Source organism: Petaurus breviceps, unplaced genomic scaffold (assembly GCF_028583685.1).
Source record: "Petaurus breviceps papuanus isolate PSGF00001 unplaced genomic scaffold, PetGlider_PUasm1.0 545, whole genome shotgun sequence".
Taxonomy (NCBI): Eukaryota; Metazoa; Chordata; class Mammalia; order Diprotodontia; family Petauridae; genus Petaurus; species Petaurus breviceps.
Genome location: NW_027186366.1, coordinates 2,541,691 through 2,555,473, shown reverse-complemented (window position 1 = coordinate 2,555,473; position 13,783 = coordinate 2,541,691). Strand labels below are relative to the sequence as shown.

Sequence of the window (13,783 nt, the reverse complement as noted above, 5' to 3'; positions counted from 1 at the left end):
GCTGGAGTATTTGACTAGAGCTAGACTGTGAAGGTTTGAAATGCCAAGCTAAGGAGCTTTTAATTTTATCCCACAAGTAATGGGGAACCACTGGATGTTCTTGATCATGGCACTGATGTGGGCTGACCTGCGCTTTAGGAACAGAAATTTGGCAACTTTGATGAGGATAAATGGGAGGACAGAGAAACCAGTTTGGAGACTGCAGAAATATTCCAGCATGAGCCAAGAAGCAGGTTTGAAAGAGCAAAGGGATCGGAACTGAGAGATGCTGGGAGCTGGGAGCTGGAAGCCAGAAGGCTGGCCCCTGATTGGCCACGGATCGGGTGTGAGGGTGAGGTGATGAGCCTGGTGCTGGAGGGACCAGGCAGAGTGGAGACAGAGGCCCCTGGGGGGTTCGAGCACCTAAGCAGCCCTCCTTACTGGTTCTGGGCATTGTACTCAATCTGTGATTCTCAGTATTTCTCTTCCACGTGAATGCCCCTCATGGCCTGCACAGAATCCTTCTTGGCTCCCCAGCTCCCAGGATCTGGAACTGGGGAATCTTCCAGATGGCTGGGTTAGTGCCTCAGGGGGCAGTCTGTTGAAGGTCCCAAGACAGGCAGCCCATGATACTTTATCAGTGCCATGTTGCTGAGTACATACTCACGCATTCAGTCACTTTAGAGGCCCAGGACAATGAGTGGTGATAGAATAATAATACATTTTTCTGACACAGTGCAAATGGAAAAGGGATTCCCTATGAATGGTGAAGTATTCCAGATGCACCTCGTTGCAGCCCATAGGGCCATAGATCTTGAGATGGAAGGGACCTCAGAGACCATAGATGTGCCTCTCATCTACTCTGTGTATATCTCACATGAACTTCCCTCTGAGGCTCCCCTCACTAGACTGTATATTCTTTGAGGTCAGGGGCCATTGCCACTTTTTCTTCGTATCCTCAGCATTTAGCAAAGTGTCTGGGCACATAGAAAGTGCTTGTTGGTGGGGAGTGTGAACACACTGCTACAGGTTACTAATGGAAGGAGAAATAACTTCTCCGATGTTGTCAAGGCCACTGATGTCCATGAAATGGTGGGAGACCTTGGTAAGTTCCCATGGCTTTGACTGGAGGAATTCCTGAAGAGGATTGATGGGGCATTGACAAAAGTCATTCAGGATGTGTGGGCATGGGCAGGCTGGGATGTGCTTCTTAGGAGGCTTCTGGAATTGTGGATTTAGGTTTACAAGGTACCTCAGGTGCCACCTGGTCTAACTTCCTCATCTTACATCAGTCAATGAATCAATCAATCGATAAATCAAATGTGGGCAGTTTCTAGGCACAGGCCAAAAAACTTAACCAAATTGGAGATTTAACTTAAGGAGAGTGTTTTCAAAGTAAACACAAAAGAGATCAATAAAAAAATAGAAACAGACAACAAAAAAAGCCCCCAAACTCATGTATGATACATAGTCTTTTTCTTGGCCAGACTCATGGTTTCCCATTGGCCACAAAGTCCCTTGATAGAAGGTTTGGAATGTAATTTCTGAATGACCCCCTGAACATTACATTTCAGCACAGTATTTTATCCCATATCTACTAAGATTTTTTTCTCTTTTAGAATAAATTTACATAATTTAAAATGATAGGTTAACTTTTCAAAGATTTGAATTCCCCAAGCAAGAGCTGAAATTCTCCTAAAGGGATCCAATTTGGTCAGGATGAATTGAGCAAACTCTTTGGGAATGAAAGGGAAAGTGACCTCTCAGCACACATCCTGCTGAGAGTTTGTCCCTATAAAAGGAAACCAGCCTTCAAGAGCTAATACATTCCCACCGAGACAAGCTAGTTAGTGACTACACAATGTCATGAACTGTTTCCTTGGTCAGTGACATTACACAGGCTCCACCAAAGTCTCTCAGCCTTCTGGGTTGTACAAAGAGAATCTTTGAAATAAAATGTCCCCCAATTCTAGTACCTGGAAGCCTGGCCTTTGAGTAAGAGGCTGTGATGGAGCCAGGTGAAAGCCACACCCATGTGGTCAGGATGCTGAGCCAAGAGGGATTCCATCACACAGGGCCTGACCACATGGGCATACTAAGAGCAGGTTGCTGATTTCATGTCTCCTTTTTGTATTGAACAATTAAAGGAAAATGGCTGTCACTTTTGCTGACTTAGCCCGTGTCATTAAGACAACAACATCGTGGCTTCTCCAGTTAGCTGGACTGGCAAATACCAAAGTGAATAAGTACCTTGTGGCCTAATCCTGGTTGAGCTATAAAATGAATTCAATGGGCTGGGGACTCCTTCCAATGACTCAGAGAGCATCATTGCACACTGCTGGATGGGAAATCTGGTGGGTCTGGGTTCTAATCCTCCCTCTGCTTTCACAAGCTGGGTGACTCCGAGATGTAATTAATCCTGGTTAATATTGAATATGGTGATATTTATACTGTTCAGAAGCAGTCTTTTGAATCTCTTTCCACCCATTTCCAATATTACCCTAACCCTCTTCTGGTTCCCTTTAAATGGACTGTCATCCTCCACTAAAATATAAACTCCTTGAGGGTTGGGCCTGTCTCATTTATTTTCTCTTTGTATGCCCAGTACCTTTTCCTACATTCTTCACTCTGTGAGCTTCTGATTCCTCACCTGTAGAATGGGTATAATCATGCACTATGACATAAGGTGGTTGGAAGCTCCAATTAGACAGCACATGTAGAGTGTTTGACCCTCAACCCTAGTGTCCTCCCTCCCCAAATCCCTTCTATTTAACTACTTTGTCTGTCTGTCTGTCTGTCTGTCTATCCACCTACCTATCTGTTTATCTTTCTATTATCTATCTTCCATGTATCATCCATATGCATTTATTAACTTTAGATTTCTAATAAAAGATTAACTTTCATATGTCCTTGTCTCCCCCAGTAAAGACAAAGAGTGTGTCTCGTTCTTTGCACAGTCACTTCTGCTATAACATGAACTGCTTGTTCCTGAAAAATCACTGCCAGAAACAAAATCATCCAATAGAAATGATGGGCCTCAGGGGAAAACAGGTACTGTACTCAAAAACTTCATCAGTGACACGTTTGGAAAAAAGATGGGACCTAGTTAGAAATGGCAGCATAATTTTGTACAAATTAAATGGTTAAGAAATACATTTTAAAAATTTAAAAAGCTTGGGGCAGCCAGGTGGCTCAGTGAGTAAGAGCACTGACTCCAGTGTCAGGATGACCTGGATCGAATCCCAGGCTCAGACACTTAGCACCACACCCAGAAATGACTGGCCGTGTAACCTTGAGCAAGTTACTTAACCCCGATTGCTTTAAAAAAAAATTTAAAAGCTACATCAAGACTGTAATAAATAGTGGTGGCTTCAGGGCTACTTGGTCTGGGCCAAGTTCCCACCATGGGGTCTGGGCTTGCAAAATTGACTGCTACAGGTGAGGGAGGCAAGGCCATCCAGGCAGCAGGCCATTCCCAGAGATGAGGTGTGTGTGTGTGTGTGTGTGTGTGTGTGTGTGTGTGTGTGTGTGTGTGTGTGTGTGTGTAGGTGGGGGATGTATTCTTATACAACTTGGGTCAGCTAGATGCAATTTGCTGTTCTCCCTGTGCCTGATGGATGAAATAGCACATGAGCAAATATAAAATTCACATTTCAGTTCACAAATTCAATTTGGACTCATATTGTTCCCTAACATATCAGTGGTGCTGGAACAAGTTTCTGTTTTCCAAATAAGCATGAGAGAAGAACTGACTCCTTGTCTCCCCAGCCCCTAAGATGGCACCTGCATAACAGGTGCTCAGGAAATCTCTGTTGATTCAGTGATGGATCCATATAGCACATGACCTTGAAAGAAGCCAGGATTCTTCTGGAGGTGGAGGGCAGGACAGGCTGAACTGGGTGCTCTCTGAGGCCTCTCTCTTCCAGCTTAAAAATCTATGACCTGGTGATCTGGTCCTATAGAAGGTAAGCTTACACCAAGGCTCCAGTAGAGAAGGGAGAATCGTGGGCAGTGGAGAGGCCACCTGTAATTCTGGACTGGCCAGCGCATTAAAGTCCAAAGATACTGGGAGGTGAATAAGGCCCAGGACCATTGATCCAGAGCGGGAAGGGACTTCAGAAACCTCTTCTTCAACCTGCCCATTTTACAGACTCTCCCAGGTCCTGCGCCAAATCGTGTGCATTAGAGATGGAATTCGAACCAGAAAGAGCCAGAAGAAATGGGACCCGAACAACAGCCACGAAAAGAACGTCTCTGGCTCAACACCTCTGAGCGCCAGGGGCCGCCTGGACGTGCGCTCTCCTCTGCGCCCCGAGCTCCCCGGCTAGATCGTGCTGCGCCCCTGTACGCGCTCTCACCTCGCTCGAGATGACCGTTCAGTGCAGTGCCCCCTTTCCATAAGGAGGGGCGTTTCTCTGGAAGCTGCTGGGCGCGGCCGGCTCTCTCGTTCCGTTAGAGGCGAACGCATTTCACTTCCCGGCAAAATATCAGTAAATTAGCCCTCGCCAGCGCGCATTCATTTCTGCAATCTGTTCCGGTGGGGAGCTGAGCAGCGGCTGGGAGCAAACGCCCTAGCTCGCCGGTGATGCCTTTCAGCCTCGGAAATACCAACTGAACTCCAGCTCAGCCTGAGGCGGGGGCACTCTGTTTGCAGAAACAAATGCGCTCTCACTTTTCTTTAGCAATTGCATAATTCAGGGCTAAGGAGTTTTCTTTTAAAAAAGAAAAAAAAATTCCCTCCTTGGTTCTTCCCTGTTATTTAAAGCTTTTAAAAACTACAATGTTTTGAACATTTATCAGATCAAACCTACCACATTACCTCCTTGGATAAGGTTAAAAATGAATTATTCAGCCAAAAAGCATTTTTTAAGTGCCTACTGTGTGCTAGACACGGTGTTCCTGGCTAGGGAAGAGTCCCTGCCCAGGAGGAGCTCTCGATCTAACGGGGCGGCGAGGGGGGAGGGGGAGGGAGACTACATGCAAACAACTCTGGAGAACCAAACCGTAAGCAGAATAAATAGAAAATAATCGCCAGAGGGAAGGCACGAGAACTCGGAATCTGGGAAAGGCTTCCTCTAGAAGGTGGGACTAAGAGATAACTTATCTCTGCCACAGTGAACACAGGAGAGATTTTCACCCGATGCCTCTCGGTTCCTGTATTTGTCTTTTCTTTCAGATGTTTATGTGGAAGGAGCCACGTTCCTGTTAGGATCTTAGGATCACAGATACAGAGGGAAAGTTAAGTGGCTGCAGAGGGCATCTAATCCAGACTGCCCACTTTAAGATGAAAAACAAGAGAGCCTCAGAGACACCTGAATATTGGACTCTAACATAAACTGGAGGCTGGAATCTTCCCCATCGAGAGAAAAAAGGAATTGGACTTAATGGTCTGTTCCTTTCAGCTGTAAAATTCTACATAGTCAAGGGTAAAATGAAATTTTGTGAAGTCATCAATGGATCTTTAACAGAATTTCTCCTTATAGAATTATTGTTTTTCAAAGACAATCAATGTCTATTAAGTGCCTCCTGTGGGCCAGGCACTGTGGCAGTGCCTCACTAGTCCTATACAGAGATACATGTTCCTCTCATCTCACACTCTCAATCTCTCTCCTTTACATCAGCAGGAGAGGATGCACCATTGACAGTCTTTTAGAATCATGGATGGCTATCGGATAGATCGTGTTCTTCTACCTCCCAAAGTGGTTTGTTTTTTTCGGGGTGGATATTGTAGAAACTGTCCTCCTGGTTCCGTTCACTTTGTTCCTTTTCAGTTGATGTTTTTACAATTGTTCATATATATATATATATATATATATATATATATATATATATATATATATATATATATATATATATATATAAATACTTGGGAGTCTGCCTACTAAGATATACATAAAACCTATATAAATACAACTATAAATAACTCTTTACAGAAATAACACACCTAAATAATTGGTGAAATCTTAGTTGCTCATGGATAGACTGAGTCAATATCATAAAAATGACAATCTTGTCTAACTAATTTGCTTATCCTATACCATACCAATCCAACTATCAAAAGAGTAATTTACAGAACTAGAAAAAATATGAATAAAATTCATAGATAGACAGGAAAGACCAAGAATCTCATGGGAAATACTGAAAAGAAGTGGTAATGAAGGAAGAGAATGAGCAGTGCTGGAGCTCAAATTTGACTTACAAAGCCATGATTCTTAAAGCCATTTAGTGCTAGTTAAAAAACAAAGATCAATCAGTGGAACAGACTAGGTATACAACATACAGAAGAAAAGGAATCTAGAACAATAGTGGTGTCCAGTAGGCACAATGAGTCCAGTTACTGGGATAAGGATTCACTATCTTGCAAAAAACTTCGAGGAAAATTGGACAGAAGGATGGGGGAAATTAGATTGAGATCAACACCTCATATATTATATAAAGATAAGCTCCAAATGGATACATGACCCAAATATAAAAGGTCACATCATAAGCAAATAAGAGAAACTTGGAAAAAATCAGCTTCATGTAGAATTAGAGGCAGGATAGCCTGGTAGATGAGCACTGGATACAGAGTCAGGAAGATCTGGGTTCAAATTCTGCCCAGATAATCACTACTTTGTGGTCCTAGGCAAGCCCCTTAACCTTTCTGGGCCCCAGTTTCTCATTTTTTGTAAAATGAGGGAGTCAGAATTGACAACTCCCAGAGTCCTTCCGGCTTGACAATAAATCCATGATCCTATGCATTTTTAAGATGGAAAAGACCCTAAAATATATATATTTTTATATATATTTGTAAACTGTCTTCATTTTACAAATGAGGAATTTATTGTATTTTGCTTGTTTTGTCTAATTTTATACTGTTATATGTACGTGACATATCCCTTGATAGAATGTAAACCCTCTGGGAGCAGAGACTGTCTTACTTTTGCCTTTGTAATAACAGCTTGTTGATCACTGTGGTTGATTGGTTGAGGAAAAGGAGGTGAAAGGATTTCCTCAGGATTGTTGGGTTAGGCAGAGACAGGAGTGCAATTGAGGTCTACCCCACTCTTAGGTAATTGGTATTTCCTCAATGCCACACCACTTCTCATAAAGAGTCCAGCTCCTAACATGGCTCCAGCTCAGACATTTTACACTGCTTATGTAATGTGTTGTAACCTAGAAATCACCAAATTAAAAAAAAAAAGAAATCATAGAATTCCAGAATTAGAAGGGGCTTCAGTGGCCGTCTAGTCCAGGCCCCACCTAAGCAAGGATCTCTTCAACAACAAAACCAACAGACATTCATCTGGGCAGTGTGGTGCCTGGGGCAATTCAGTTGAGGAGAGAAGACTTCAGCCCAAGATTGGGGAAAGGAGGAAAGAGCCGACTTTGGGCTATTGGGAAGCTGCTCCTGGGGGCGGGAAGAGGGCAGGACTGAGTGAGTTATAGAGGACAGAAAGAGTGCCATCTTGTTAACTAAGTGCTAAGACCAGCTCTTGATGATTTGAAAGTCACCCTCACTCTTAGCACACTCCACATTCTGGTGTTCAGGAACAAAGCATGAGTGTACTCTATCTCCCCATGCGGCCCCTTCCACTTCTGTTGAGTTCTTGTGAGGAAGGCTTTCTTGGCATCAAGCCTACATTTCCCCCTTTGAAGCTTGTTTCTCTTAGAGCAGGAGTTCTTAACCCGGGGCTCATGAACTCCCAATGGGGCTGTAGATAAGATTCAGGGGCTGCATGTAAAAATTACACCTTTGTTTTCACCAACTTCTCACTGAAATCGAGCATTTCCTTAATCATTTGAAAAGCTGATTTTGAGATGGGGTTCCCTCATGACACAAAAAGATGACAAATCCCTATTGTAGGACCACACAGAACCCATGGGACACTTTTTCACAAGGCAGCTCGTCAACTTCACGTTAGTTATCAGATGAGATTGTGTATATAGGACTGCAAACTTTTGAGGGATAGATATGATCCTTTGTATAAAATGTTGTTTTCTAGATTTATGATTTCTTTGGCATAGGGGGTTCTTGGTGTATAAAATAAAAGATTTAGCACTAGAAGATTTATTAGGCTCTGAGACCTCTTCATTTTACAGATGAGAAAACTCAGGCAGAAGGGTTAAGCACTTGTCCAGCGGTGACACAGCTAGTAATTATCAGAAGCAGAATTTGAACTCAGGTTTTCCTAACTCCTAAGTCCCATGTACTACTCACTGTACCATCTATGGGTCTAATTCCCAGGAGGGGACTGGAAGCCAAGCCTTCCTGACATCAAAGCTGGCCCTCTAGCCATCTATCACACTGCCTCTCAATTTGGGTGTGGGGTTAGGGGAGAGGGAAGGGAACAATGGTCTGTCCTTGGGACTCGAGTGGGGTAGGAGGAACTCCTGGTGATAAAGTCCATGTACAACACAGACCAGCAATGTCCTGAGACCTGACAGGTTTGAATCAGGACACAGGGAGATTTCATGATGTGCCCACAGCTGAGGTTTGTCAGAGGGAGGACGTGGACTAGGTCTGAAATCAGCACTCTCTCCGATACAGCTTTCCACTGTCTCTGCCCTTTCTGTCAAGCTTGTAAATACTCACTAGGCAAGAGATGGTCTGAGGCCAGTGCTGTGGTCCTTCCCTGGCACATGCCGTCCTTGGGAGGGTGGGTGAATTCCATCAAAACCTCACTATTTAACTATGAACCCACGAGGGCACAGACCCAAGACACAGAAGGAGACACGTTTTTGGATGTGGTCAAATGGGAAATTTGCTTTTCTTGCTTATGTGTATTTGTTCTTTTAATTGATCAGTTGGGTTAGGGGAGGGAGGAAGGAGAGAAATTAAGTGCTTGGTATTTATAGCACATTTAATGAGAAGTGAATTTCTTACCACCTTCTTAGCTTCAGCAGGGCACAGGAAGAGTAGAATGTATGCATTGTGATGCTCAGTTATTTTCAAAGACAATTTAGATCCTGAACATTGCATTAACCCTTTCAGACAGGTCACTGACGACTAGGGAGTAACTCAGGGCGAATAAAAACCCCAATTTTTCTTGAAAGTTATCTATTCCTTTTTCATAAGCACCTCCTTTCCATAGCCAGAGTGGAGAGTCTTAGGTTTTTGTGCCCCATACCCAGAGAACAGGGCAGGTAGGTGGTGCAGTGGATAGGGTTAAGCCTGGTGTAGGGAAGACCTGAGTTCAAATATGGCCTCAGACACTTACTAGCTGTGTGATCCTGGGCAAGTCACTTCACTCTGTTTGCCTCAGTTTCCTTGTCTGTCAAATGAGCTGGAGAAGGAAATGGCAAACTCCTCTAGTATCTTTGCCAAGAAAATCCCAAATGGGGTCACAGAGAGTCAGGGACAACTGGAAAACAGCTGAACAACAACACCATCCAGAGAATGGAATCCTGTCCTTTCAGGTCAGTGCATTTAGATTCCATCCCGTCTCAAACCCGTTCGGTCAGAGCCTGCCACACAGCAGGCACCATTAACACAGAAAGCCTCTTTCTCCATCATCGCCCTGTGACAACAAGCCAGGGCAGACAAATCAACTTTGGCCATTGGATAGACTGCAGATCAGACAGAGCCATCGTTATACAAAGGGAATTCCAAAGCCCAAGGAAGCTGGACCATTGGAATGCAACTCGTCTCTAAGTACTTACTGTCATGATGAGCCCCTTTTCCTGGAAGTATTTGATCAAGGGGGAGGCATTCTGCTTGAAGTTGGCGAGCCTCCTCTGGGTGGCTTTCATGTTGTCGTCAGGCCTGCCCTGTTGCTCTGCCCTCTTCAGCAGCCTCTCCTTGAGTCGCTGGCTAGTGCAAGCCAGGAACACGACCAAGTCTGGGAGGCAGATCTGCAGAGACAATGCACCAAGAGGCAAGTCTTAGTCAAGCCAATTGCACCAGTGGGGATTCCCTCCAGGGTTTCATCGTAGAAGCTCTTACAGCTTCTTGGCTAAGCTTCCAGGTTGTCTCAGTGACAGACACTTATTAAACAGCTACTGAATGCAGAACACTCAGTTGTGTCAGGGCACAAAGTTTAGAGAAGAAATGGCCTTCGAGAATTCATTAATCAACAAGCCTTTATTAAGCACTTACTATATACCAGGCACTGTGCTATGCAATAGGGAAATACCATGTGCTCAGAGAAGTCAGTCAATACTCAAGTCAACAAGCATGTAGTAAGTGCCTACTGTGTGCCAGATGCTGTAACTCTAAGTAGAAATAAATAAACAGCAATTTTTGATTGAGGGAATCAGGGAAGGTCCCATGTAGGGGAAGGTATTTGAGTTGTTTTCGAATTCTAAATGAGGAAGGAGGGCAGCCCAGGCAGAGGGGGAAGCCAGTGCAATAGCTCTAAGGTGCTGGGAGTCCTTCACTCAACAAGCAGTGTTACTATGCATCAGGAATTTCTGTGTATTTCCCTATATTACCAACAAAACCCAGCAGGAAGAGAGAGAAAGAAAAAATCCACTTGAAACAACTATAAAATATTTAGGAGTCTATTTATCAAGAAACAGAATGATATGAATACAACTACAAAACACTCTTTGAGCTATTATAGACCTAAATAGTTGTAGAAATATTAATTGCTCATGGATGGGCTGAGCCAGCATAGTAAACAAGACAATATTACCTAACTTTATTTAAATGCATACCAACCAAAGTACCAAAGAATTACTGTAGAGCTAAAAAAAAAAAAATAATGAAATTCATTAGGAAGAACAAATGGTCAAGAACCTCAAAAAATAAAGAAAAAAAGTGGGAAGGAAGGAGACCTGATGTTACCAGCTGTCAAACTAGGCTACAATGCAGTAATTGTCTAAATGATTTGGTACTGGTTAAAAAATGGAGAATGATGATTAGAACACATTAGGCATAGAAAATACATGGAAGCAACAAACTAGTGTTCAACAAACTCAAAGACTCAAGTTACTGGGGGGTAAAAACTCAACAAAAACTGCTGGGAAAATTAGAAAGTAATCTGGCAGAAATTACATTTTTATCAACATCTTATACCATGTGCCAAGACTGACTCCAAGTATACATATGACTTAGACATTGAAAGGTCACATCCTCAATAAATTAGAGGAATAATGAACAAATTTGCTTCTTTATCTATAGGTAGAGGAAGAACCTAAGACTAATTTAGGGAAAGAGAGAATCACAGCAGATAAAATGGACAATTTTGAGTGCATAAATTTAAAAAGCTTTTGAATAAACAAAACCTAGCTAAAATTAGAAGGGAAAGAGTTAATTGGGAAAAATTCTTTGCTCTTTGGGAAAGGTCTCACTTTCAAGATATATCAAGAATTGATTCAAATTTATAAGAATATGAACTATTCTGCATTTAATAAATGATCAAAGGATCCAGACAGGCAGTTGCCAAAAGAAGAAATCCAAGCCATCAGAGGTCATATGAACAAAAATGTTCCAAATCATTAATCTTTAGAAAGTTGCAAATTAAAGCAATTTTGGGTTCCTACCATATATCATTGGGTTGACAACAATGAGAAAAAGAGAAAATGACAAATGTTGGGGGGGGGCACTGTGGGAAAATAAAGACATCATTACATTATTGATGGAGATGTGAATTGGTCCAACCATTCTGGAAAGCCATTTGGAACAAAGTCACTAAAATGATGAAAAGGAGTCATATGTACAAAAATATTTATGGCAGCTTTTCATAGCAAAGTCAAATTCAAGACTAAGGGGGTGCCCACCTATGGGAGAATGGCTCCTCAAACCACAGTATATGAAAGTGATGGAATATTATTATGCCACAAGAAATGATACAACAGGCAGTCTCAGAAGAAACTACAAAAACCTGTGTAGGTTGATGCAGATTTAGGAGCACAAGTCAGACAATAACATTATAAAGAACAGTTTTGAGTGAGAAAACAACAGCCTGGGGGACTGAAGACGAAGCACATCCCCTCTGCCCACAGGTCGGACAGATCAGTGGGCAGTGAGCCACTGTGTTGGGCAGGAGGAATGTGAGAGTTTGTTTTACTTGATGATGCATATTGGTTACAAGGCTTTTGATTTTCTTTTTTTCTTTTTCCCTATGGAGGGAGTGAGAGGAAAGAAAAATGCTTGTAAATTGGAAGAAATGAAAATGAAAAAAAGACCTGTATGGTCTTAGAGATTTTTCCCAGGGACACAGAGAGCATGTCATAGTCAGGACTTAAAACCAGGTCCTCTTGTCCAGTTCTCTTTTTATTATGCCATACTATTCCCTCACCTTTCACATTGTAGGTTCTGATAAATGTTTGTTAAGTTTAAATAGCTAATAACATGGTGCTTTTAAAGAAGGTTTACAAAGGGCTTTACTTAGATTATCCCATTTGATCCTCTCAATAATCCTAGGAGGTAGGTGCTATTATTATCCCCATTTTACAGATGAGGAAACTGAGGTAGAAAGGTGAAGTGATTTACTCAGGGTCACAGAGCTGAGGCCCGATTTGAACTTGGGTCTCCCTGAATCTAGGGTCCAGCATGCTATACTCTTCACCACCTAGCCACTATAGGGCAAACAGCTTCTGAACAAAAACATATAAGGAGCAGCAGGGATCCACATAGAATAGTATTTTTATGCTTATAATGAGCATTCTGGACCATCAGACAACTTGGCATTTAAAAAAATCATGTTGCTCTTTGTAACAATCAAAATTCCTTTTTCTCTATTTCAGTGTAAGGCAGGGACTTCTAGCCTTTTTTGTGCCATGGACCCCTTTGCCAATCTGGCAAAGACAATGGACCTGACTTTGGAGATGGGCATGGGTTGGACTAAGTCACTCTGTCCCTGCCTTTACAACCCTGCAGCTTTCTTGGCCCTTCTTTCTCCCTTACCCACCAAGCTGGATCCTTTGCCAAGCCTGCCTCCATGCCATCTTTCCCATTCATCGCTCTCTCTTCGCTGACCTGACCATAAACCCTAATTCTGAAGTGATTCCCTCTTAGCTGAATTAGGTGGCAAGATAAGACTGAGGGCTGGGAAAAACGGAATGAAGAATGGTTGTGGCATTTACCACACCAGTGTTCTAATCCTAGTTTGGGCAGTAATCATAGTAACGATAATGAACTAGAGTATTTATATGGAACTTTAGGGTTTGCAAAGGGCTACACATCTTTTATCTTACTCCTCTGTGCCTCAGTTTATTCATCTGTTAAAAGAGGATAGTGATGATTTCTGTAGTCCCGCTACCTCTAAACATAGGGTCCTATGATCCCAAAGTCTTCCTGCTTTGGTTTCTCCCCGTCTGACCTCCTCAAGCCTTTCCCAATAGTTTGTCCCACGTACAGGTGTAGTCACGCTGTTCATATGTCCAAAAGCCAGCTCCCTCTTGCTTCCTAGCTAGAAGACTCTCTGTGGTCTCCCTCTAACCTACCTTTCCATGCTTACCCTGTGTTCCTCCTCTGGCCATACTCTACATGCCTCTGGGCATTTGCAAAACCTGGTTGGAATTTCTAGAATGGACTCAGTCCTCATTTTCCCTTGTCAGAATCCTTGTTTCTTCTCATCTCCACTTGGTGGTTCCAGAGCCTTTCCTGATCCCCACAGATGTGACAGCTCTCCCCATCTTCCCTCTTACCTTACAGGTGTGTCCCTAACCTGCAGCAGGCCAGTTCTTTACCGTCAGGACCTGCTTCACATCCCCAGTATAATCCATGTCCGCTGAATTGAACAGACAGGGGGTAATTGTGAAATTATTCCGACCAGGTCTGGGAATACATGTATTTAATGCCCACCATTATTATTATTTTTATTAATCATTAATTAATGAGACCACTATTCATTTCTATATATAAATTGTCTCTATG

The 13,783-nt window shown here is 42.8% G+C and overlaps 1 protein-coding gene across 1 annotated transcript in view; it reads right to left on the bottom strand.

The window, feature by feature from the left end:
* AK5 (adenylate kinase 5) overlaps positions 1–13,783 on the bottom strand; it is a 234,631-nt gene that overhangs the window by 145,651 nt on the left and 75,197 nt on the right. Inside the window, exon 5 of the mRNA XM_069102249.1 lies at positions 9,622–9,813. Within this exon, the coding sequence (XP_068958350.1) occupies positions 9,622–9,813 (192 nt within the window). The remainder of the gene's footprint in view (positions 1–9,621; positions 9,814–13,783) is intronic.